The 26,138-nt window shown below is 41.3% G+C and overlaps 1 protein-coding gene across 3 annotated transcripts in view; it reads right to left on the bottom strand.

The window, feature by feature from the left end:
• Positions 1 to 26,138, bottom strand: part of col12a1b (collagen, type XII, alpha 1b) — a 120,529-nt gene that overhangs the window by 4,174 nt on the left and 90,217 nt on the right. For all 3 annotated transcript variants that reach the window (XM_080024363.1, XM_080024364.1, XM_080024365.1), the window contains 18 exons: positions 23,738 to 23,902; positions 23,607 to 23,645; positions 23,285 to 23,423; positions 21,151 to 21,293; positions 20,563 to 20,672; positions 13,463 to 13,621; positions 12,686 to 12,763; positions 10,419 to 10,505; positions 9,278 to 9,331; positions 8,669 to 8,764; positions 7,782 to 7,835; positions 4,772 to 4,825; positions 4,227 to 4,280; positions 3,942 to 4,013; positions 3,805 to 3,840; positions 3,039 to 3,105; positions 2,710 to 2,892; positions 1,682 to 1,750 (listed from right to left, as the gene is read on the bottom strand). In XM_080024363.1, coding sequence (XP_079880489.1) covers positions 1,682 to 1,750; positions 2,710 to 2,892; positions 3,039 to 3,105; positions 3,805 to 3,840; positions 3,942 to 4,013; positions 4,227 to 4,280; positions 4,772 to 4,825; positions 7,782 to 7,835; positions 8,669 to 8,764; positions 9,278 to 9,331; positions 10,419 to 10,505; positions 12,686 to 12,763; positions 13,463 to 13,621; positions 20,563 to 20,672; positions 21,151 to 21,293; positions 23,285 to 23,423; positions 23,607 to 23,645; positions 23,738 to 23,902 — 1,659 coding nt within the window. The remainder of the gene's footprint in view (positions 1 to 1,681; positions 1,751 to 2,709; positions 2,893 to 3,038; positions 3,106 to 3,804; positions 3,841 to 3,941; positions 4,014 to 4,226; positions 4,281 to 4,771; positions 4,826 to 7,781; positions 7,836 to 8,668; positions 8,765 to 9,277; positions 9,332 to 10,418; positions 10,506 to 12,685; positions 12,764 to 13,462; positions 13,622 to 20,562; positions 20,673 to 21,150; positions 21,294 to 23,284; positions 23,424 to 23,606; positions 23,646 to 23,737; positions 23,903 to 26,138) is intronic.

Below are 26,138 nucleotides of genomic sequence, written 5' to 3'. Positions count from 1 at the left end.
GAAAAAAAGTCAATAACTTCTGATTTTGGACTCTAAATGGGTTATGAAATGATTGCATGATACACAGATATTCACGTCTGTCATTAGCGCACCAACATCCGGAATTTCAACACGCGTCGCATCGCACCTGTAAAGAGGCCAAAATGAGTCCACCTGACTGTCCTGTTCACATCAGAGCCAGTCGGCGGTGGAGCCGATTAAAACCTATGTATCGCCGGGTCATTTGACCTGGGACTTAAATGCAGGTTTTCCCTTTCCCACCGGTGACAAATGCCGGACGTTAGAGGGTGTTACCGGGTTTTTGGTGCAGTGGGAAAGGGGCGCAAGCCAAACTTTACTGGAAAATAAGTAAAAAGGAACCATCTAGAGAATGGAGGCAGAGGTGACCTCAAAGCCACCAACCACCAAGCAAGATGCTTGGGCCTCGGTGTCATCGAGCCACTCTGTTCTCAGATACAATCATTAAAATAATAACCGTCCCTGCCACAGTGGAATATTCCGGAAAAAAAGAGGGAGGGAGAGAGGAGAGAGAGAGAGAGAGAGAGAGAGAGAGAGAGAGAGAGAGAGAGAGAGAGGGACAGGAAAAGTGGAGGATTTGCTGATGCTTTTCCTCTTGCTCTGCGTTCTGTCTAGACATTCGCGGAGCCAGCTTGGAAAGCTTCGGCCTCATCTGGGCTCCTCGGCCCCTCAGCAGATGTTGTGAATGAAGCGGAGTAGGCTGACTCACTAGTGCTCGCTTCCTGCTGATCTGGGGCACGTCACACACACACACACACACACACACGTAAACACACAAAAACACGCGCGCGCGCACACACACCACACACACCACACACACACACACACACACACACACACACACACACACACACACACACACACACACACACACACACACACACACACACACACACTCAAACGCTGACTCAAACTCGCAGACTTTCCACAACTTGACCCCGAAGGCCTCAGTCTGGTTTCCTCCTGCTTCTGCTTCACAGGGGGTGGGGGTGGAGGCCCCACAGCATCCACCCTTTATTGGATAACTACGGACTGACGTGATTTGGGAAGAATAAGTTCCTCATCCATCGGGGAGATACAGCAATAGCTGACAAACAGAGGGATCCAGGGAGGTGAAAATTAGTGGAACTATCTGGGTCGGAGAAATTAATAACAAACCTTCTGCTCCTCAGGTAGCTTGATTGAGAATACCCTTGAGCAAGTCATGTAAGCCCAAACCGCTCCAGTGGAGCTGCTCCGTATGCAGTGGTGTGACTGATGTCACAGTGTGTGATGGTCTTCTTATATATTCAGTCCCACGTTAAAGAGTCCAACTGAGGTTCATCACACTCAACAAAATGTTAATAAGACCAGTCTCCTTCATATATTTCAGACCTGATCACATCCAATTCGTCATTCATTTAGACTTAAAAATTTGGACAATTGAGAAGATAAAGATCACAATGTTGGAAGACAATCAGCATGATTAGTGTAAATGTGTCCAGATACTCTTCCCTGGAAAAATGTATTCAAGTTCATAAATGTTTGTCATTTGCAAAGATTTGTCTGTTGAGTTTGTCTGAAGCAAAATTGCATCCCCGGTGACTTCCTGTCTGCATCTCTACGGGTTTGACAAATCATAACACCATTTCAAGGCTAAAATTAATTGAAATGTGGGACGTACCGGCTGGTCCCCTCTGCCCTCTCTGTCCGACTCCGCCTGGTCCCCGGTCGCCCTTCTCACCTGCAGAACCTGGAGGACACATATCCAGTTACCACTGTCTGGTTTGTCTGCTTTAATTGTAGTTTAGTCTCATTGTCATTCAGTTTGATCCACCTAACTATAGTATAGACAGGTATTGAGGTTTGGACTAAATAATGTCTAACAAAAAAAAACTTCTCAGACAAAATCCCAGAGATCCCAGAGACAAAATCTTATTAAATTAGCTCTGTGGCCTAATGCGTATCACATTGAGGATCCTTGATATGAAAAAGGTTGAGAATCACTTGCTGTGGAACTTAGGCAGGCATAAAGAGCACCCATAAGGTCCCGCTTAAATCAGCCAATTAAAACCTATTTTAATAAATAGCCAGACTTATTGTTGTTTTGAACTGGTAATGAGTGGGATGGCCTTGCCCTATTGGCGGTTTATTTCCCTCGTTTTGAGAAAACTGCTATAAAAATTATACTGTGTATGTGGCACTGAGGTCCCTATTCCAACAGCATATCCCTGACTACGTTTATTCTTGCACCAAACCTGCTGCAACAAAAAAAGTCTATTTACTGTACTTGGCAAGTTTAATAAACTCTGTACAGTAGTGGTTTGGTACGTAGGATAAAAGGCATTTTAGCTGGAAAAAAAAAAACTTTTCCCCTTTTAAAGTGTTCTAAGCTATTACTCAATGTGTACTGGTTCCTGGAAAGGTCATGCTCTACTTAGAGTGAGGCAGTTTCTGTTCGGCAATAAATCCTGTTCAAAAATCCTCCAATGAAAGCAATTCATGCAAAACACACACTTATGTAATATTGGTTTATGAGCAAAATAAGTCAAATTCATATTACATTACAAGAGGTTTCGGGCCGGAATCCTAAATTTAAAGCTAACCTTTTTTGGACTGACATTTAACAAGATTTTTATTTTGAATTTCGCAAAATTTTTCATTGGTTACAATAGGATACTTTAAATGCGCAGAGGATTGCTTGACATTAACCTGTTTCTCCCTGTCGTCCAGGTAAGCCAGGGCTTCCTGGGAAGCCGTTCCTCCCTGCCTGGCCGGGCTCTCCACGGGGGCCTTGACCTCCAGGTGGTCCGGGAGGTCCAGCGGGACCTGGGTTGTTGCTACGGTAGCCGTTGGGGATCTGGTTTAGGATCGAGTTGACACGACTCATTTGTGCTGCAACACCAAAGAGAGGGAGGGAAAATGAGCATTTAGAGCAGAAAGAGCACTCCTGATTGACAGGAACCAGCTCCACGTCTGGTTCTAATGGAGCCAGAACCACTTCCAAGTGGAGCTCAGACAGAAAAAAGGGCCTCACTCACCATTTACAAGCTGATCGCAGACTTGTCTGGCGATGGATCGCATCATGTTCTGAGGAGCAAAGTCACCCTGCAGGTGCAGAAAGTTAATTTACAGTGAATGTAAAAACTATTAGTTTGAAAATTACCAGATATTCCAGGACATAACAGGCTTGGGTATTATTGGGGAAGGAGGTGGCTTCATATGGCATCATTTTGAAAGGAAATGGCTCAAGAAGGTAATAACTCCCTAACTAAATGATGCTCAATTATTATATTTTGCCTCAAGAGTTATAATAGTTGCCACATTTATTTTCCAAATTGAATTACACTTTTGAAATTACAAATGTTTATGCAGAGTTTCTATATATAATCTTGTAAAATTAGTTTAGGGACCATTATGTATCAAATTTAGTTTTAGCAGCACACGCATTTTACATTACCACTGACTATTTTCCTTATGATAGCTCACAAATTTATATTTTCATATTGTCTTGGAAAGAAGGGTTTTGGAAAATTCTAACAATATTGTGAGAAACCTAGCTTTAAATGGTATATTTTTGCCATATTTTGTATGTGTTGATTCCATTTGAAAAGGCAGGGGTGCCATTGCTTTAACAAATAGAAAATATGGCAAAATGTAGTCATTTTGGCGAAAAAAAAACAACATAACTATCAGCAAGATCAGGAGATAAATTCAAGGGAGGTTTCTCACCAACCAATTCAAGTTGACACCAGTACGGTCTTTTAAGAGCTCTGTGTTATAAGGAAAAAGTTGTTTTTCACTCACTCTCTCTCCCTTATCTCCCTTGACACCAGTAGCGCCCTAAAAACAATGGAAAATAAAAACAAAGGTGTTAAAGGTCAGACACCCCCACATGCAGATTTGACACAGTGGTTAAACACTTTGGACTGTGAGTCACTCACCGGAGACCCAGAATCACCGGGCTTTCCTGGCACTCCGGATGTTCCGGGTATTCCTGGAGATCCGGGAGGTCCCTGGAAGGTAGGACGGAACAAACATTACAGCAACTTAAATTTTAAAAAGGTAAAAACATTGTGGTTGCTACTGGGCAGCTCCCAGAGGCCAACAGCACTGGGTTGTGGTTGCAATTGGGCAGATTCCAGGTGCCAATGTGTGTCTATGTGAATGTTGATTAATACGGTTGCTGAGAAATGTATTAAAAGGCATGAAGCGTTAAATATCCCTACCATGGGACCTGCTGGGCCCCTGGGTCCTACAGCTCCATCCTTTCCTTGGGGGCCCTGGAATGACAAGGGTGATAGAGACATCTTGGTTTAATCAACACTGCTCATCTCCAAAGGATGAGGACGGCACGACTTAAGATTTTTCTTAATGTGAACAAAAAGACGAAAACCTGCAACGTATTTCTCCTACTGCTAACTTAGCTCTCAACCAGAAAGCTAAATATTTCATTTTCAAGAAAAAAAATTATTCAAAGCAGCTCACAAAGACATATTCTCATTTCAAATACCACAGTCTACTAAAGGGAAAACCGAAATTTACTTCAAAAGGTACGACATTTTTTATTTCGATAGGGACTATTTTCGGTGTTTCTGCGTAAAACATAATTTGTTTTAACAGCACATCTCTGTGACATGTTATAACAGTTTATTGTACAACAATGGAGGATAATAATCTGAGGTACAAGCCGCATCTAGCACTGGCTGTAGGTTGACATTATCAAATCATGCCATTGTCGCCATGAAACCAAAGTCGCGCTGACTGTACACACCCGGATTCCTACGGGTCCGATTGGTCCAGCAGCACCGTTAGGCCCAGGTGGACCCTGGGAAAATGAAGGTAAAAATGAAGATCAGTCTTCACTTGTAACAGGCTTAACAAAAAGTCACCTTAAATTAGGTAAACCAACTCAAAACATCGGTTCTGTGAGCGTCACACATATCCTTTTCTATTTTTCTGGCCTCATATTTGGAAACCTTGCTCACTTTTTTATCGTCAATCCCCTCTCCCCTTTGATGCCTCGGCAAAAGATTTACAGGGAACATAATATATTCCAGATCCATTTTATTGGCCATTATAAACCAAGGACCACATAGTCTGTAAGTCATTAAAAGTGCGCAGCGAGAGCATCTGCTTCAACACAGTCACCTGCAGTCTGCCCAGAACTTCCAACAAGCCGAACCATTTAGAGATGGCTTTGCCCAAAATGGTACCGTTGAATCAACACTTAGAGGTTCTGGTGGAAGCCTTTCATTGGATTTCTCAAGTCGTATAGAAGGGAGGGACAAGTGACACCAAATGCCGCTGTCAGTATACGCAACTGGCAGATCAACTGTGATATTTGCAAGCAGATGTGATATTTTGAAGTAGACTCAGGGAAGACCCTAAAAATGTTGGTGAACTAGTGAATAAATTGCCTCGAGGGGTTTGCACACACACAGACATTCAAACTCAAACCACTTCAACTGGATTGGGGGCCAACATTTTGACAATATCTTAAAATTGTTAAAAGTCATAGATGGTTCTCAGATTTTTCAACTTGTCCTTCAGTTAATTGTGCTGTCCAAAGATTATTTGTCATAATTCTCCTCAGAAACCACAATAATAGAGGGGTCACAGGTTTTGTCCTCTGCTAGTCGGCTTCGTCCTAGAGCAATACAACAACGTTTAACATTAAGTATCTCTGTGCCTCTACTACATAGATACATTGAAATGCCAAAACATTTGTTATTTTCCACTACAAATTACTGAGAGTTTTAAATCTAAATAACATGGAAGATTGTCAAACAACCTGAGTGATCAGATTCTCAAAGAGAGATGGTTATCTCGGTGAAGAGGTGGTGCCTCATCCAAAAAACATTTCTACAAAGTTTGGGCTTTCAGAGGTAAACAAATGCCCAGCCATGGGGCAGGAAGAGGCCCAGTGGGAGCTTTTGTCTTTTCTCTTTCTCTATAAACAAATTTAATAGATACCATCCGCCGGTGATCCCCTCAGAGTACACATGAAGCAGCATTGTTATTTTGCTTGAAGACAGGTTAGTAAAGCCTGGATCCCATTGAGACCACCATCATGTTGTCATACAGATGAGTGCACTTTTGCAAGATTTTTGTGTTCCTTGTGAGGCAGAGTATTTTAAAGTCTTGGTTTAAAGCCTTGCTTTCCAAGGCTTTATATTATTATAATTATTATTATTATTATTATTATTATTATTATTATTATTATTAATAATAATAATAATAAATGTCACCCTAAGCTATATTGGTGTCACTGTTGAGCTGTGTTACACTACAGCCCCAAGTGCCCCTGAAATAAGTGGGTAAAGAAAATGGATGGATGCATAGATGGATGAATATTTCTGATATATGCACAAATTGAGGTAAATAACTGCTTTTTATTTACCATAAGTAATAGTGTGAAGGGGAACCTTAACTTGTCGGACTGGTAATCTGGCATCCCAGCCAATATCATTCTAATAAAGAAAAAATAATAATAATTGTCTAACAGCTGGCCCATGAAGCAGGCACAGCGGCCCATTGGTTCATTATCTATACTGACACTGGGCTGGCCGAATCACATCTCTTATAAGGCCCCACCCCTCCCCTCTGTCCTCATTTCGTTTCTCATGTCAGATGCCGTGCCTCAGAGCTCCGCGATCAGAGTGATTCGTCACTCTTACCCCGTAGGTAGTTTGACCATAAGGCATAGGTAGGCAATTGCTTGGAGCCTCCTCTGCCAAAGGGCCTTGTGAATTTGTGTTTGCTTTTTATTTTTTCAATTTTCTTTTCATTTGCGAAACATTTTAGTTACTGAAAAAATAACTATTGGGACCTATTATGGTCCTAATACTGGGAAGGGGGGGTTGTCAGAAGGCTGTCTATATAAGAGCTTCCAAGATGCCACTGTTCAGTCGTCCAATCTGTCTTTTTGCTCTTTGGTGTCACTTTTCCAGACAGCGTTTCAGCTTTCTCCACCAGAACCGAGCGAGCGTTCTGCCAGGTTGTGCGCCTGGCGCACTGAGATGTAGGTCTCCAATCCGGACTGCGCGCACTGTGCACGTACCCCCGGCATGAGCTTTGGGAGGGAATTACTGAGAGAAGTCTTGACACACACAGGAGGATGCTCCAAAATAATGTTTTAATGCTTTTAGATCTGGGCTTTAACCTAGGTGCGTACGTGTAAAAGCCTGTGTCCTGTGTCCAGGAGCCCCCAATTTTTTCAGTCCAGTCCAGCCCTGAACCATTTGTGCTCTGACACATATCCCCTCTCACCACATAGAGCTTATCTAGGCATGGCTTCAATATAATGCACATCCATCCTTCATGCAACAGTTTTTCCACCTGGAATTCATCAGTTAATATTTCAAAATCACAGAACATGTCTTGTAAGCAACACTCTTCATATGATTTTGGAGATACCTAAAATTTAGATTTTCCTCCATGTAAGAATGATTTATTTTTTGAGTTCTGGAGATCTCGTTTGGTCTATCTTATTTACTGCAAGATAAAAATGGCATGAGGAGCAAGGTTAACCAGGTCTGTGATTTGTTTTTAGCATATCCTTTCCTGACTTCAAGAAGAGCTTAAATGTAAATTAAATATTCTGTATCTCAAACTGCACTGGAGAGCCACACTTCACTTCACTCCTAAAATCCTCCCCTTGTGAAAAATCGTCTGTGGTTTGTTATGTGGCTTGAGGCCAGAATAGTAGTCTAACCCAATAATCCCTCAAGGTTCCTGTTTAAAATCCTCAAGGCGGGGACCCCTGCCAAAGTTGCACTTACTTTCTGCCCAGGAAGACCTGAGTCACCAGGATCTCCCTTTGGTCCAGGACGGCCCTGTGATTGGGAGACAGAATCAAACAAATCAGTGAGAAAAGGTCCACAATGAAAAAACGGAACAAATGACATTCCGCAATACATATTAAAGAGAAAGTCTTCTGCAAAACAACATTAACCTAATCTGAGAACCTTCAGAGTAGGAAAACCAAGCCATGATTTATTAACATGTTTTTATATCTAAGATTTAACTACCCTCTGTTCACAGAGGTTAGCAAATACTACTGTGCTGTCCAAAATGAAGACACTCGGACCAAGTTGGGCTGAAAGGCTAATGTGAAAGGTGTAGCAGTCTTACACAGGATGAGTGGAAACAAAAATAAGACAGCCGTTCTGCTTAATCCACACACGTTTAGCAACGCAGAGGGTTGATTTATTAACATGCACCAATATCAAGGATTTTAATGACCTCAGGATATAAAGACTTTCCCTTCCAGACATGGAGGAATGCAGACTTCTGCCACAATTACTCCCCAGCTTGTAAATTCCCTGCACAATAAACAGCCAAACTATCCCTCTGGCTGGTTTGGCAAAGCCTTTTGGGATTTACGTGTAGGCACTGAATGTGTATTTGTGGGCTGGTAGGTATCTTGGACCAGAGGTTACCAAACTAGAGTCCTCGCCTCCCTAGGGGTCCATGAAGGAATGTCAGTTGATCCACAATCAAAAAAAAATAAAATTATATATATATATATATATATATATATATATATTATATATATAATTTTATTTTCTTTTTACTAAATATATACTCACCCCACTCAAGTATATACATTTAGCACTTCACACAAACTGCAAGTTTATTATAGGCAGATTAAGTGTTGTAAACTTACAGCTTCTCCTGGGATAGACATGCCGCTTGGTCCCTGGGGGCCAGGTAGACCCATGGGTCCTGGTGATCCAATGTCTCCACGAGAGCCAACGGGTCCCTATCAGCGAGAAAGCAAAGATAAAACAGACAGCAAATAGTTTATGAGAAATTCCACCACAGTGCGACATTACACTTATTTAACCCATTGAGGTGGAACTGATTCTCAGTCTTTAAGGCAAGACCAAAACATTTTCTGTAAATAACTAGGGGCTGCAATAGGAGAAAACAATTGCAGAGTTTAAATCAAAATGATTTATGCCTAAAACTTATGAGTCGATGTGATGGGCGAAGAGCACATTTTGCTGTTATCAAAGAATAGATCAACCAAGTTTTTATTTATTTTATTTACTATTAAGCGTATATTGTTATGCAACTTAATCCATTTATAACCCACTTTAAAACTCTGTATAATAGAACAAAAACAGTTAAATATCACAAACCAAGGGGTCCATTGTCCACTGAAAACCTGTTCAACTTGTCCCTCAATTTACTTTTTACTTGCATTTTATAAAATGCCTCCAAGTGTGTAGCATTAGGGTGGAGGAGGTGGTGATGGGGTGGAGGTACTTACAGCAGTGCCGGCTTCCCCTCTCTCACCTCGGGGACCTTTGCTTCCAGGTGCACCCTGAGAAGGAAGAACATTTGTCAGGTTAAGGGAGATAGGAGGAAGAGAGAGGTCAAGGTGCAGGATCCACTGCACAAAGCCATTAACTCCTGCATTCAGTTTGTAGAAATCTTGTTTTCCATAAAACAAATGGAAAACAATGTCCCAATAAGGTAAAATATTACTCATTTTTTTCATCGATCAATAGATTCGAAATGTAAATGTATCAGATCACATTCACAAAACAATATATAGTATAGTTAGGTGAGGGATTAATTCATCAATTCAATTATTATCCTTAAACTATAATTTCACTAGTTAATCGAATAAGGGACAAAATTTGATCGCTTATTAAGTCTTCATATCAGCGAATTAAGTAAAAATATATTTGCATAATTCGTAAGATATTCACAAAAATTATAAATAATGTCAACATGCTAAAGGATAAATGTTTTTTTGCACAAGTGTCACATTTTGACATGTCAGGGTGGGTTTCTATGTGTTTTCAAGGTGGGAGGCTGGAGGACGGTCGCTCTGTCATGCTGTCAGAGGCGCTGGCCTGACGTTTTACAAGCTCTAACATGTACGCTCCCACACTGCAGTTTACCTTTCCCTCGTCCAAAAAGGTTTTATGAGGCATTGCAAAGATGTTTCCCTTGGTTGCAGCACTTTACGGTGCAATATTCCCCACTGTACAACATACAGTTCATGAATGCACACAATGGATTACATTAACCCGTTTCTCAACCAGAATGTGGGAGAGAGGGAGACAGAGGAAAATAGAGAGAGAGAGAGAGAGATGGAGAGAGAGAGAGAGAATGAGAGCGAGAGAGAGAGGGAGTAAGAGAGAGAAATTATACTCCAAGTCTGTGCTAAACAAAGTAGGAAGATATATAAATATATATATATATATAAAAGATATATATAAATATATATATATTTACTCTTTATACATGAAGAAGAAAATAAAAAGACAAATAAGGAAAATATGAGGGATAATATATATATATATATAAATATAAATACATATACATATATATATATATATATATATATATAGGCACAAAAGATATAAGCAAAGTGGTGCATGTAGGCGTGCAGGATTTACCACTGGTCCGATTGGCCCTGGGGCTCCGTTGCTCTCTGAGTTGCACATGCACGCGTTGGGAAGTGCTGGGCACTTGGTCTCGTCCCTCTGGTGAAACATGACACACGCGGTGGAAGGGAAACGATTAAAATCTCAACAAGGGTTTGAGTCTAGGTAGGGCAAGGTGAAAGTATTCGGTCCATTGTGTAAATGAGCTAAAATATCCATAAAGATATTGAGTGGAGAGTCTGTAATATGTCATCATTATAGCTGCACCTTTAGCGTAACCTCATATACTGCCAACAAAGAATGAGTTCTGACACAGAGGAAAAAAAGAATTTCCACGTTTTTACATTTTATTACTGGCTGTTGTTTTGTTTTTCCATAGCACTAATGATGATCTATAGAGAGCAATATTTCATGAATATTTTTGGAGTGTGATATATTTTACTTGTGCGACGCTCACTCCTCGTTTTAAGTTATTACTTAAGGAATGCGGCCCCATTTGAGCTATAAATCTCATTGGCAGAGAGCCTCGGATAAAAGCCTAGTGTTATATTTTTCTTCCCTTGCTTCATTTTTATTTTATCATTTCGTGAACCATGTCCAAATAATGATAGAGAGATTAGATAGTTAACTGAAACAAGGTTAAAAAAATGTAATTAAAATAAAAAAATAAAATAATAAAAAGAATATATAAAAAAATGGAATAGAAAATAAAAACTTGATACTCTAAAGTCCATACTTTTTAATGGACTAAAAAGTCTCTCTGGACATAGATAATTATTATATTAATCTATGTCCATACACAGAGTGTCAGCATGCCTCTCTCTAGTTCTCTCTGTTTAAGTCACGTCAAGTCTCGGCACCTGAAAAGCCTTAAGGCTCAGTGATAAAGAGCTAAAACAAACTCAAGTTCTGCTGTGAAAAGGGCAGAAAAAAACTGGCGGCTTTTGGATCAATCAAGAATTGTAGATGTCTTGTTCCCATGTCATTTAATTCAAGTTTTTTTTCTCAGATTTTTTCAGTTGTGTGGAGTCATCCTGATAAGGCTGTAAAGAATGAGAACCTTGTCAGGTTCCTTCACCACAAGACATAAGACAAGACAGCAAATCAGATTTAGATAAATAAACCCATCCCAGCAGCAAGCTTGAGAGACATCATGAGAAACCAGGGAGAGGATGGACAGGGGGACAGGGTCTCTCCTGTCCATCCTGACAACCAATCAAGTTAACTCCTATACCTACATTCTCGTCTAAACCTTCATACTACTGCACCTTCCCATTAAGATGTTATTGACATTGTGGTTAAAGGGTTTCTATTTTATTCTGACAATGATTATCTATCAAGTCCTGGTTACAGTTTGGATGCCGTGCGAGTCCACTGCTGCTAACAGCGTGTGAATGAAAGGTAAACTTCTCTGGGGAGAGCTGTTTGAACCTGCATCTGGGTGATATACATGTAAACACAGTAATTCCTTCTTTTAACTGTCAGAGTGAGTGTAATTACACGACCCGGGCTGTGGCTTAATGCGCTGCACAAAAGTCCATCGTCCATGTGTCTTAAGAATAAATAGCTGGCCAAACAATTTTCAGGTGATGAATAACCAGTCTCTTAACTCTTGCTCTATCTCTCTTTCACTCACACACACACACACACACACACACACACACACACACACACACACACACACACACACACACACACACACACACACACACACACACACACACACACACACACACACACACACACAAACACATACACACGGTTATTGTGCCCTTAGCCATTCTAACTGACTTAACATGATGGAAAGCTTATTTCGCTGCTTGGCCGCTGTACTCATCTGTTAAACTGCAGATCAGAGTGTGTGTGATATACTGTCTTGTTTTTCCATTGCATGTCACACATCAGTATGAGGTAAGTTTACCCTAAAGCAACGATACAAACACGTGTTGACTTCCAGGTTGGAAAAGTGTATCTAATCAGGACACACGACCCCAAGTGCGTTGTGAATATCTGCTGACGCTTGGGTAGGTTTTGTACAAAGAAATGCATCTATCTATGCTTTGAAATTGGTTTTGAAAGACTCAAACGCATCATGACTGATCTCTAAGTTATGTTGTTGTGGCAGAATATTCAGATAAAGAAAGATATAACTATATAACTATCAATAACTACATATAACGATATAACTAAGGTGGCCAAGACACTACAAAATGATATAGTCGGCCTAAGAAAGAAGGTCCAGTCTTCATTAGTTGTATGTAGCCGGTCATGGGTCTTACCATGGACGGAAGGTCACAACATCTGTCTTTGCTGGTCCAGGCCAAGCTGCATACAATATCAAACATCTGGAGCTGGAACTGTGGAAAAACACAACAGGGAAATGGTGTTGCGGTGCATTTGCCTTTGATACACCCTTCACATCCCTCCAAAAGCAAACAGAAAAACAGGAGATGTAGCACAGACGTGTCTAATTTAATTAGATAAGATAGGGGAGGAGTCAATGGAGGCAACAACTTTCACAGGGCGGCCATGCTGAAGGACCCGTTGGCAAAATAGATCAAATGAACACATGACTTGGGCAAAATCCAAATCTTAATTAAATTGCATTGTACAGTAGTACCTCGACTTACGACTGCATCTACTTACAACTAATCCAAGATACGTAGCGATAGTCGCGAAAATTTGTATCGACTGCTCCAAGATACGACTGTGGAAATTTGCAGTTGGCGCGTCGGCGGCCAGTCAGCAGTCAGTCAGCGGGCAACCTACATTGTGTGTGCAGGTAGTTTGTGGCTTATCGATATTTTTTTCATATTTACATATTTTGTGCTGTGTATTTTGTTTATTTCACCCTTCATGATTTCATAATTCATATGGAAATAATTGCTTCGACATACAACTGTTTTAACATACGACCGTTCTCATGGAACGAATTACAGTCGTAAGTCGCGGTACCACTGTATATCATTATGCTTCCTCTCTGATTGTTGTGTTTTGCTTGATTGTTTTTTATTTTTTATTTTAGGGGGATTACTCCAGCATAACGGTTTACTTACAGTCGCAGACTCTCCCTTGGAGCCGACTGACTTGGACATCTTGCCCAGAACCTGGTAGCCATCACTTGACGTGTTGCCAGCATTCTTAATCTCCTTCTCAGCCACCTCCTGGCAATCCAGGTTCAGCTTGACGCTGGTGGACGACACCATGATGTAGAGCTGGAGCAGAGAGGGAGGGGGAAGAGGTGAAATGCAAGGGAGAGATGTGGGAGAAAATATTATAATGATAAACTTTATTTGTATCACACCTTTCATGCAGAGAATGCAGATCAAAGTGCTTTTACATTTCAGCACACAACAAAAATAGAAATAACAATAAATAAACCACACAATAATAAAACAATTTAAAGAAAAAAAAAGAAAAGAATGGATGAAACAAATAATTAAAACAAATAAAAAGAGTGTTGCTAATTATAAGCTATATTAAAAAGGTATATTTTCAGTTGCCGTTTAAAAACTGAGCCAGCCTCTAATATTTTTTGGTACCATGTTCCACAATTTAAGTGCATAGCGGATGAAGGCAGTTTCCCTAATGTTATATCGTGAGATTTTTGGAATGTTTAAAAGACTGGAGAGGAACTAAGGGCTTGTGGAGGGACATAAAACAACAGGGAATCAGTGATGTAAGAGGATGCTTAACCATTAAGAGCTTTGTAGAAGGACTTACAAGTAGGAGGACTCAATTCTAAGATATAGGGAGCAAGTGCAAAGTATTTAAAACAGGATTAAAATGCTCTCTCTTAAAAAACTTAAAAAACTGGTGTACTTTGGCAATATTTCTGAGGTGGAAAAATGCTGTTTTGGTCACCTTGTGTTTATGTGGGATACAAAACTTCTAAAATGACACCTAGACTTGTTACTTCCATTTTATTCTGATGACCTACAGTGAATCCTAATGTATTGCAAGTGCATCTCTTTTTGCTTTGGGGCCAAATAAGGGTATTTCTGTTTTATCTTTTATTAATTAAAAGTTAAAAAAAAGCTCATCCATTGATTACTGTAATTGCGGACAGACGGGAAATCAGGGAACATAAGGCATCTACGTCATTCGGCTCAACAGAAATGTATAATTCTGTATCACAATTGTGTAACGATGGAAATGAACATTGTGTTCTCTGATGATATTACCGGTAGCGGTAGCATATATCATGACAAATTAAGGGGACCAAGACAGCTTCCTTGTTCAACACGAAAAGATACGTCATATTTTTTTGATACGTGATTTCCAAGACCAATATAAAATTGTCTCTCTGTAATATATGTTCGGAACCAATTGAGATCAGCAGATTAGACATAGAACGGAGGGATTAAAATAACAGAAAATGAAAAGTACAGGAATAGTGGAACGAGGAGTGAGCGAGAGAGAAAAGGAGGAAGAGAGAGAGGGAGGGGGAGAGAGAGAGAGAGTGAGAGAGAGAGAGAGAGAGAGAGAGAGAGAGAGAGAGCGAGCAAGAGAGCGAGAGATTTTATTGCCAAATTCTTTCTAGTTCATTATTCCCAGACCAGCGTCTGCTGTCAGGACTACGTATTTTTAGGTCACAGCAGGTTGGACGGTGAATCTGAGATTCTGCTTCCTCTCCTCACGTCAAGTGGTTTTCCTTCACTCATCATTCTTTCTAAAGGAAATGGATGCCTTGTTGCTATAGAAATGGCAAAACACCTGATGGTTTTTACTTGCTAGCTAGACAAAAGTGTGTGAAAGGAGTCAGAATAAACATGGCTGACACCTGGTGATGGTGCTTTGCACGCTCATGGAAATATTGAGCCAGGGTGTTATAACACTTTACACATGGCAAAATGTTTTTGCTATGTGTTTGCCTCAATTGTTGCTGACTCTTATCCAGATGAACTTACAGTTCACAAAGAGTCTACATGTATTTTTTTAAAGAAACCATGACAAGGTAAAATATGTTTAGAGATGTATAACTTGTTTGGGAGGGAAGATTTACAGTTTGTGTCTTGGGTTATTGGGTTGTTTGGCTTCATTCTCAACAGGGTTGGTGACAAATGGAAGGGGGTCATTCTTGTTAACTCTTATAATGGGTAAATGTATTCCAGTTCGTTCATGTATCTGGGTGTTGTGACTGGCGCTGAGGTCGTCCAGACCCACCCTGCTGCCTGCAGACGGAGGCATTTCCCTCGACCTTAGGTCACTTGGACACAGTACTCCTCCCTCCCGGTTTCACCAGAACCTTTCCTATCGAGGACCTTAACATATTGGGTCCGCCTCTAGTTTCAGTCTCTATCAGTGGTTAGGGTTAGGGTTAGTCGAGGGCAGACTTCACTAATTGGCAGACCACGGTCTGGGTCTGGACCAAGTGATAGCTCTAATCCGTTTCTGATAAATTACTGAGAAATGAGTAATAATGTCGATGGAGAGATTATTTTTTTTGTTTTTACCAGCCGCAGCTTCTCCAACTTTCACGGCACTGGCTCAGTGGAGCAGCGAAGCCCCTGGGTCCAATCGGTTATTTAAATCACGTGGTTCAGGCACATCAGCCAACTAAAGTGATATATTTTTCTGACAGATAGTCAATGACAGAAAGTGAGAGTGGGGATAAGAGCGAGAGGAGAGAGGACAGAATGGCAACAGGACAGGCAGGACAACAGCATCCTCCTGAATGGCAGCAAAACTAAGGAGTTGATTGTGGACTTTAGGAGAGGTTTACAACCGAGGACGCATGCGCCGTTGGTGATTAATGGGACTTCTGTCAATAGGGTGAGCAGCTTCAAGTTCCTGGGAGTCAAGTTCAAGTTCAAGTTCAAGAGATTATTTGTCACATACATATACATACGGTCATACATATATGCAGTGAAATGTCATCCACATCACGGAGGATTTAACATGGACTTTACAAACAGAAACTCTGGTGAGAAGGGCAAGGCAGCATCTTTACCACCTCAGGCAGCTAAAGAAATTCAGTGTCTCGTGAGGGTCCTCAAGTCCTTCTACTCTGGAGCAGTGGAGAGAATCATGACAGGCAACATTGTTGCCTGGTTTGGGAACTGTACTGCTCAGGACAGATGGGCCCTGCAGAGGGTGGTGCGTTCAGCCGAAGGTACCACTGGAACTACCCTCCCCTCCCTGCAGGACTTATACACCAGGAGGTGTAGTAGCAGAGCCTGCAGGATCATGAAGGATCCTCATCATCACAACAACGGACTGTTCCAGCTGCTGCAGTCAGGCAAGCGCCTCCGCAGTCATGCAGTGGGGACAGAGAGACTGAGATGGAGTTTATTCCCGCAAGCCATGAGAACTCTCCATGCTGAACTTACCAGGGGTCCTAACAAGAAGCACTGAGACACTCACAAAGGCCCCACTGCCCTCTGTACTGTATGTAGCATACTGTACAGACATCACTGTTCTGGGTTACTGCATACTGCGCTGTATTGCTGTTCTATTTGGTTTTACTGTATTGCTGTGTCGTACTGTCGTACCGTATACTGTACTGTATATTTCCATACTCACTTTATTCACATGCACTTTACTGCACATATCTGTATATACAAATAGCCTATCCCATATACATAACTATATTCCCTTCTTTTTTGTACCCCCACTCTGTATTATCTTTTGAGTCTTATTTTATTTTTATTTTATTTTATTGTGGTGGATGGGGTGGCTTGAGCAGCCACACCTGATGCTTGTTGGTTGGGCTAACGAGCATCAGGTTTCAGCCACTTTTTATCACATGAAAGACAGAGTTACAGACAAAGACATGAGTCTATTTCTGAGAAACGTGTAACTAACAGTTGAGTGGATTTTATTCAATCCCAGCGTAAGCTAGAGTCTGCGAATCGCTCAGAAATCTGCGAATCCCCTCAGAAATCCTTGACAGCTCAGTCCGACCGGCCTGAACATATCTCAGGGAAAACTGATTCAGCCTATGCCGATTTAGCTGGCTTTGTAATTTCAGAGAAGGGAAAAGTAAAAAAAGCTAATGGTGAAGCAGCTTAAAGCCTTCGCCACACAACGGTTCTACAGACCTGGCAGCGGCAACAAACCCGAGCATCAATCTCGTTAGGGAGGCTGCACTCAGGTCGACACAGACAGCCTCTAAATCACGTTTATTTGTGTGCCGAGTTCCAGAAGTAAGCCAGTTCTACGCCTGAAATTACTTAAAAAATGAAATGGGCCCCGCTGTGCTTTTTAGGTTAAATAGCCAGTTACTCAGAGGCCAGATAAGAGAACTGTGCAATATAAAAGTGCCAAACTGTCAGAGGACTCAAACAGGAAAAGAGATACAGCAACTTAAGGTCCCAGGTTAAGCCCCCCAGGCTCCACAGGTCGATCCTACTTATAAACCAGAGTGAAATACTAAATCCCAGGTGAACTGCTCTATGGCTGAACATGACCTCTGACCTCCCAGTGAATGTAGGATAAACAAGGCTCACCTTAGACCTCAACATATATCAGAATCACATGCCAGTCTTGTTTGTCTGTCTATCCGTCTCTGCCGTCCAGTTTATATTTCACTCCTCACTTTAACGTCTCACTCTGATCCCAGTTGGAAGAGAAAAGAGCAACAGAGTACATAGAAGTGCCGCAAGCTTGACCACACCACAGGATTTGTTGTCCCTCAGGCCGAAGCCAGAATTCCTTTGTGGTCTGCTACCAGAGGCCTGGAGCCTCAGCTGCAGCCAGGTTTCACAAAGCAGAGCCTCACCGAGCCAAGAGGGGGGAGGTTGAGAGAAAAAGAGACACAGGAGGAGAGAGAGGGAGCAGAGGCCTCCCTCTGCCTGGCCTAGCGCAGCCTTTCTGATGTAATTGTTTAATAGTTATAGCAGTGACCCAATATTTTCCAGTATAGCATGCCAGCAGAAATTGCAGTGCATTTTATAATGCTCCCAAACCTCCTACTGCCTCAACAGTGCTTATGGATTCCCTGTGAAACATTTTAAATGGCTGGTACGTTGGTCTACTCTGGCTAATCCAGCTGTACTTCTTTGAAATGACTCAGACTACAGGCTGCTAACAAGCTGCTAAACCCCCTGGCCTGACCTGAAGCACAGAATACATATCTAGGTGAGGAACTTATTCTCAATAGCAGAGATGGTTGTTTCACTGCAACATCCTCGGGACAGGGACGATTATTAAAAATCCCATGTTTTATATTTTTTTGTTGGTACTTTTTAAAAAACAGCTAGGGCTGCCCCCTGAAAATCGACGAGTTGAGTTTTGTTAGAGACAACTGAGATTCTTCATGTCGAGCAGTCTTTTATTTTTATTTTTTTTTGTTGTCCAGATCCAAATCTTTTATTTTTAATCTGTCCGAAAGAACGATGTCATCCATTATCTATTAACTAGTGGACTCGTTTATGATATTACGTTAGAAGATGAAGACACGGCCCTCCGGTTGAAACCGCGTTGAAAGCAGGAAGTGATGCAGTGTTCACGGTAACTCGGAAAACTATAATTTCTTTCGGAAGTGATGCGTCTTCACGAGAACTCGACAAACGAATAGCCAAATATTCGTGTTGAACTGCCAAATGCGATTAGACTGACAAAATTTTGTGTCGGGTACAGCCCTAGAAAATAGTCATTCAATGTATTTGCATTATGCATTGTTCTCCTTTATATATTGTTTCCATTGTTGGTGGCAGGATCCGCCACATGAATTTGCCAAACTTGCATCGCTAGTTGTGGTCAGCAATGTCGATATGGATTTCGACAGCACCCTTGGATGAAAAAATATCCCACCACCTCACGTGGCCCAGAAAAATAACCAAATCAATCAATCAAAACAAGACAAAATTTGGAGATGAGAAAGTGACCATCTTCGAGCCAAGATGGAAGTCAACCTGGATGTAAAAAAAACCAAAAGTGGTTGCAGTCCAAATGGAATTCTGGGACTTGTGCTGTAATCCACCAAACACAGACAATCTGATTGATGCCACTAAATCAGAATCACAATTTGAAACAACAAATAACAAATAAATAGGTCATATTGTTAGATCAGTGTATGTGCTCAACAATTGGAAATGCAAGCGAAGCTACATCCCTTTTCGCATCTGGCAGCAAACTAACTCTATTATATAAAAAGGTGGGGTTCAGCATAGGTCACACTGTCTACTTCTAGATCAGAAGACACAGGCAGGCCAGAAGACTGATAGCTGCCCCCATCCCTAGCTAGGATTCGGATGTTATCAATATAAAACAACCTGCACCATCAGTTTCCATTGATGGCCTCCACCATGGCTGGAGGCCATTTGCTTGACGGAGTAGACATAACTCTGAGTTATGAACACATGTCCGTAGCTGTACAAGAGGTGTGCTGCTTGTAATACAAAACACATTGGAATGCCAGGCATCCACAGTATCTATACAACATTAACATGTCCAGTAGCAACAAAGGAGAGCACTTTGATGTATGTGACACAGCTCAGATATGATTTATCCATCAAAATCCATATTTAATGTTTGTTCCTTTTAATGATGCGCAGACTCTTCATTATGATCTGGCGGTACACCGAACGATCACAACCCCTCCTCATCGCTGGCACCAATTATACCCACTGTGCAGCATAGGGACAGTTCCTTGGCTTTGAGAGCACAGCTGTAATAGGGCTGGGCGATATATCGTTACAATATTGATATTGTGATATGAGACTAGATATGGTCTGGGATTTAAATAATGTGAAATAGTTCAAGTTGTCTTTAAGGACCATTACAATAAAGTAATGCAATTTTATGGACTTTGTAGACTGTTCTTGCTGTTCTAATCAGTGCCTCTGAGGTCTTCTAATCAATGTTCCTCAAATATTTATTGTGTGTAAATAATAAATATCTTCTGAAAGCACCAACAGTCATCGCCAAAATATCATGAATTTAACGATCATTTAGGTATGAAATAAAATGTAATATTGGAATATTTTATGTTGTCAATATCACCCCGACCAAACCTGAAGTCTTCTGATGGTAACTCCAGTTCAAATTCAAGTTCAAGTTCAAGAGATTATTTGTCACATACATATACATACGGTCATACATATATGCAGTGAAATGTCATGACATCCGGTGATTATTTCCATCAGAGCTCTTGTCTGCATTTGATGTGAGGCTCGGTTCAGTCTAGGTTCGATCTAGATGAACTGTTTACCTTGTGGAAACTTCCATGGAAGATTCTCTTCACCGGATCGCTGTCGAATGTGACCCTCTGGATCTCTCCACGCTCGTCCTTGTTATAAAACAACACGGTTTGGCTGGAGGCTGCAGGCAGAGGAGAGAGAGAGAGAGAGAGAGAGAGAGAAAGAGCTCAGAGATTGCTCTTATCTGTGTGAATACTCAGTGTCATAAAACCATTCTTTAACTAAAAACAGAACCAGCTATCACTGCTAGGGAACTTATCTCCGGAGTCGGGCAGATAAGCTCGCTGAAAGGCAAAAAAAACAAAGAGGAAGATTTACAAGACACAGCCTGGACCGAGCAATGACAACGGATGCTTGTGGTGAAGGAGTCAGAGTGCTTATCGAATTGGGCCAAATCAGCCTCGGGCCACTGGAGCCACATACACAGTGTTTTTTCCTTTCATGAGAAAATACAATAAAGACCAGCTGCTAATCTCACCAGGCATATGCCCATGCTCTGGTTTAGCACCAGCCCATGATGTGTCCTGGTCCCCCCCACGCCCACTAACAGAGCACGCCACATTTCAGCAAATTGAGGTGAAACTGAGGGAGATAGTTACGGTCGATGGTGACGCCGGTCTCTGGCTTGTGGTCCTTGCTCGACACCTGCCAGATGTCGAAGGCATCAGCTGGCGAGTCAGCGAGGAGGCGGAACATCAGTAGGATTGTGTAGGAGTGCGGCAAACCGTCAGGGTGTACCTCCCTGTTCACAACACACAGAGAGGAATTTTGTAGCTGTCAATATCTTCTAGACAAGTGATTCTCAACTTTTTTTCCATGTCATGGACCCTCAATTTGATACGCACAAGCCGCAGTGTGCACTTGATAAGATTTTGTCTCTGTCAGATACTCATCAGTATATAGAAGAAATGCCATATAGTAACTAAGCGGCATCACAGCCCCAAAATGGTAAAAGGAAGCATGGCTTTAGGAATCTCACTCAAATTAAAATACATTAACATATACTGACATATACATTAACATATACATTATACATTGACACATTAACCCAATTAAATCATTTAAACTATAACATGCATCTGAGAAAAGGACATCTTGGACCAAGATAGTTGTCAGAGTTAATGGTGAATCTAGCTGTTATTATCAAATCCCATCGCAACAGTTTACAATGAGTTCATTGTTATTTTTACATCAATATGTTACAGACTGTAAACATTTAGCTCTGCAATCTTTATGGCAATGTGTGCTGTTCATACTTTCTCGATCACAGTTCATCTTCTCAATATTGATGTTTGTGTGGCTCAGAAGGTGGCGTAACCAGGGCTGTAAAGACTTTGAGCTTTCTTGGAGCTTTCTTGGGGGATATGTGATCCCGGCACGGGCAGCAGTTAAAGGTGTGTGTTTGATGATGCTATTGGCTGTGAACTCGAGCAAGTGGGGGGGCAGCTTTAGGCCAGAGCCTGATGATAAAGTGGAACTGTGTTTTAAAGATGGAGTACGCTCTGTTATGACCTGCCGGGTAGGCCTAACCTCACCGTTAACAGGATGTTGTAAATCCACTGACCCAGATTTTAAGTTGAAACAAGCTCCAACCGTCTGTTTGGACATAGCTGGACAAGACGTGTCATGTCATTGACAACTATCCTCCTGACTCTCTCAAGCATTACACTAAAACATCAACTGTTCCGGTGACTTCTTTCTCAGCGTCAAACAGGGGAAAACCAGTAACCTGGGTGGGTACTGGTGGTTTGGTATGGACCAAACTGTATCCCCCCCATCTCCATTTTATAGATATCCTCGATAAAGACTATAAAACACCAATAAACTGAAAGGAAAACTCTGCTGTGTTTCAACCGAAACCTTATCTCTCAATCATTTATGCCATTGATACAACAGCTTCAATAAATAGTACAAAGGGGCAATTGGGGTCACTGAAGAAAGTGGTCGCAACTGCCCCAGAGACTGCAATGCACCTCATCACCCATCACTCAGGTTGAAAAATAAGGTTTAGGGTGCTGAGAGAGGAAGTGTCGTATTGCATGAGTACTTAAGTATTCAAGTACTTGGGGTGGACCATCCAAAGCACTGGAGAGTGCGGGAGAGAGGTGAAGAAGAGAGTACAGGCATTGTGGAGTGGGTGGAGAAGAGTGTCCGGAGTGATCTGTGACAGAAGGGTTCCAGCAAGAGTGAAGGGGAAGGTTTACAGGACGGTAGTGAGAACAGCTATGTTGTACGGTTTAGAGGCGGTGGCACTGACAAAAAGGCAGGTGGCTGAACTGGAGGTGGCAGAGTTGAGGATGTTGAGATTTTCATTGGGAGTGACGGATGGAAAGGATTAAGAATGAGTACATTAGAGGGACAGCTTAGGTTGGACAGTTTGGTGAAAAAGTGAGAGAGGCCAGATTGAGATGGTTTGGACACGTGTGTAGGAGAGATGAGGGTAACATTGGGAGAAGGATACTGAGGATGGAGCTGCAAGGCAAGAGGAAAAGAGGAAGGCCAACGAGAAGGTTTATGGATGTCGTGAGGGAGGACATGCAGGCCCTTGGTGTAAGATGCGCAGAACAGAAGGTATTGGAGGCAGATGATCCGCTATGGCGACCCCTAATGGGAGCAGCCGAAACAAGAAGAAGAAGAAAAACTATCGGAGTTTCCCTTTAAAAATACTGACAACCACCCACAAAGACAGAAGATGAGACAAGAAGTTGAGGAGATTCTCTGTGCGGGACTTACGTTGTAGGCTGGGTCAGGAAGGCATTCTTGTGAAGTCGGTAAGATGTGAAGCTGTTAAAGGAGCCAGGCTCCATGGAGACGCCCTTGATGGAGCTGTAGGTCTTCTCAGTCAGGTTGAAGGCCTCAAGCATCCTGAAGCCTGTTTGACAGCATGGCACATTCACCTTACATTTTTCAGGTATTGAGAGATTTTGTTTTTACATAATTTTAAATGTTTAAACTATAATGCCTACAAATTGCACATCTTTGTTATGTGCACAGCGATAATTCAACGTAATATATTCCTATGGATAAAGTAAAGCATCATTGGAATTTTACATACCAGGTGAAGTAAAGCCATTCAAGTAAATCAGGGGACAAGCTGTGAAAATCAGTTGGAAAAGTAAATATTTATTTACATGCTAATCGACAATGAAAAAAAGCTGAAAAAATGGTAAAGCCACTCTAACTTACATGATGTTGAAGTTTCGCAAATAAACGTAATCAGGTTTTCCTTGATCGTGACAAAACCATCAAAGTCGTCCACCACGAAGATGTGCCTATCACTGGGTTTGCTTCCGATGTTCTGCAGCTCTCCAAAATCCACATCAGCGACGCCCACCACAAACACAGTGTAACCTGGAGAAAACACACACACCCACAATGCTTATGCATAATAAGTGCTATTCGGCAACATTTTAACAAATATATATTTTTTCACATTGATATAATAACAACTAAATGATTTTACCTCTACTCAAACTCTACCATACTGTACCTCTACTCTACTTCTATAGGGAACTGATGAGGGAATTGCCTTCCATATCTTAACTTATTTTAATGAGTCAATGTCAGCACAGGGACACAACCTTGGGGTGGGAACTGTTTACATACACACACACACCACATGGACCTATACTGTACAGACAAGTCTTCCACACATGGTTCCACTTTGAACATGTAATGAAAGCACTACATATAGAATATGGCAGACAGCACATTATCACAAATTCTCTGTATAATCCCTCCCCATTGAACACACAAGACACTCAATAGGATGAAATCATAACAAGTCGATTCATTTATATATTAGGGCCAGGGTGGTCATGAAATTTTTGCTACCGATCGTCACCCAATAATCAAGTCAATGGGGGGTGGGGGTGTTTCGTCGGGTGTCTTTTGGACTTGCAATGGTTGAATTAAGTCAAATAAAATGTAATTGCCTTTCTTAACATTCTCAGATATTAAATGTGAAACAATATAACATTTAAGTATGGTAGTGTTAAATAAATAAAACGAAAGGGATTGGGCCAAAATCCACTTTTCTGGGACAGTCCCAGTTTATTCTGCTTGTCCCTGTTAAATAAACAGACAAGCAAACAATAAATTAAAATGTCTGGCCTGTTTGACTTTCAGTTGACTTTGCTGAGGTTCCGTGCCAAGAAGACGAGCATGTTCACCTTCTCCAGTTTTAGGCACGAGCGGGGGGACTGGGACTATGTTTCCAGTGGTGATAAAAACCTGATCGGATATATTATTATTATTAATATTATTATTATTATTAGTAGTAGTAGTAGTAGTAGCAGTAGTAGTATTAGTAGTAGTAGTTGTAGTAGTAGTAATAGTAGCCTAGTTGTTGCTTTAATGATCATAAAGATATTACTATTATTATTATTATTATTATTATTATCATTATTGTTACATAAGCCCCTTTTATACAGCCTGCTCAAGGTGGGAATGTTGCACCATTATTCCACCATTATACTCGCCGTTCTGTGTAAAAGGTACGAACATGGAATGGGGGGCATTGTTGATCTGCCTCTGAGCTAGCAGCGGAGGTAGTCACAGAGGTGAAATGGCACAGCCGGCACAGCCGGCATGCCAGGACAGGGCTATGATGTTTTGATGACCGGGTTTTTCATTGGTCGGTTAGTCACAGGAAATAAAACTCAATTTCGGAGGTGCGCCTATTAGGGCTGCAGATATTTCTCTATAATCCCTGGAACTTGTCAAACTTGTTAAGTCCCATCAGTGCCTGGAGCATGGAGACGGAATGGGCAATGGGTAGAATGGGCATGAGATAACTGTTACAGATAAGGTACGGTGCGCTCCGGTGACGGCGCACCACCGGCCACTCACAGCTCCACTGTCAGCAAATCAGCACCGTCCTCACCCACAGCGTTTATTAAATTTAATCATTTTAAATAATTGTATCATCTTAAATAATATGTTTATTAAATCAGTGTGATTCTCCTCAACTGTATGTTATACATCACACTAGAGGCTGATGCTGTCATGTTGTCAAAGACAGCTCACTTCAGAGACGCAAATGTTGCAGGGAGAAGTATTGTTGGCTTTGTTTTAGAGGGATCGTGTAGTGATTAAGCACACATGAAACTATTTATGTATAATAGGAAAGGTTGATTATTTTATACATTTTAGAAAAACATTAACAACTGCGATTATGACGGGATTTTTGCGTGTCAGTGACCATTGATAACCGATTATGAAATAACTGGCCCAGCCCTATATTTCTCATAATTACTTGGAATTGAGCCCTTTTTGCCCTGCTTGCTATGGTCCACCATACAACATTATGTTCCATGAATGATGATGAAAATACAACAGAATAGAGCATGCCAGCATGGTTGCGTGTATAGAAATGCGTCAGGTGCTAAACAGTTGACGCACTTATCTTTTTTCATATTATTACAGCTTTCTTTACTTTCTTTATTTATTGCATCATGATGCAATAACCTGAGCTGCTAATCTCATTTTATTCCTGTGTTTATGCACATGCATCATCTATGTGTGTAAAGTATATCTGTTATGCATTTTAATATATTTTCTTGTACGTATTTCTGAGTATATGTTT

Source organism: Zeus faber (assembly GCF_960531495.2).
Source record: "Zeus faber genome assembly, chromosome: 2".
Taxonomy (NCBI): domain Eukaryota; kingdom Metazoa; phylum Chordata; class Actinopteri; order Zeiformes; family Zeidae; genus Zeus; species Zeus faber.
The sequence above is the reverse complement of the archived record's forward strand: the minus strand, read 5'-3'. Positions and strand labels throughout refer to the sequence as shown.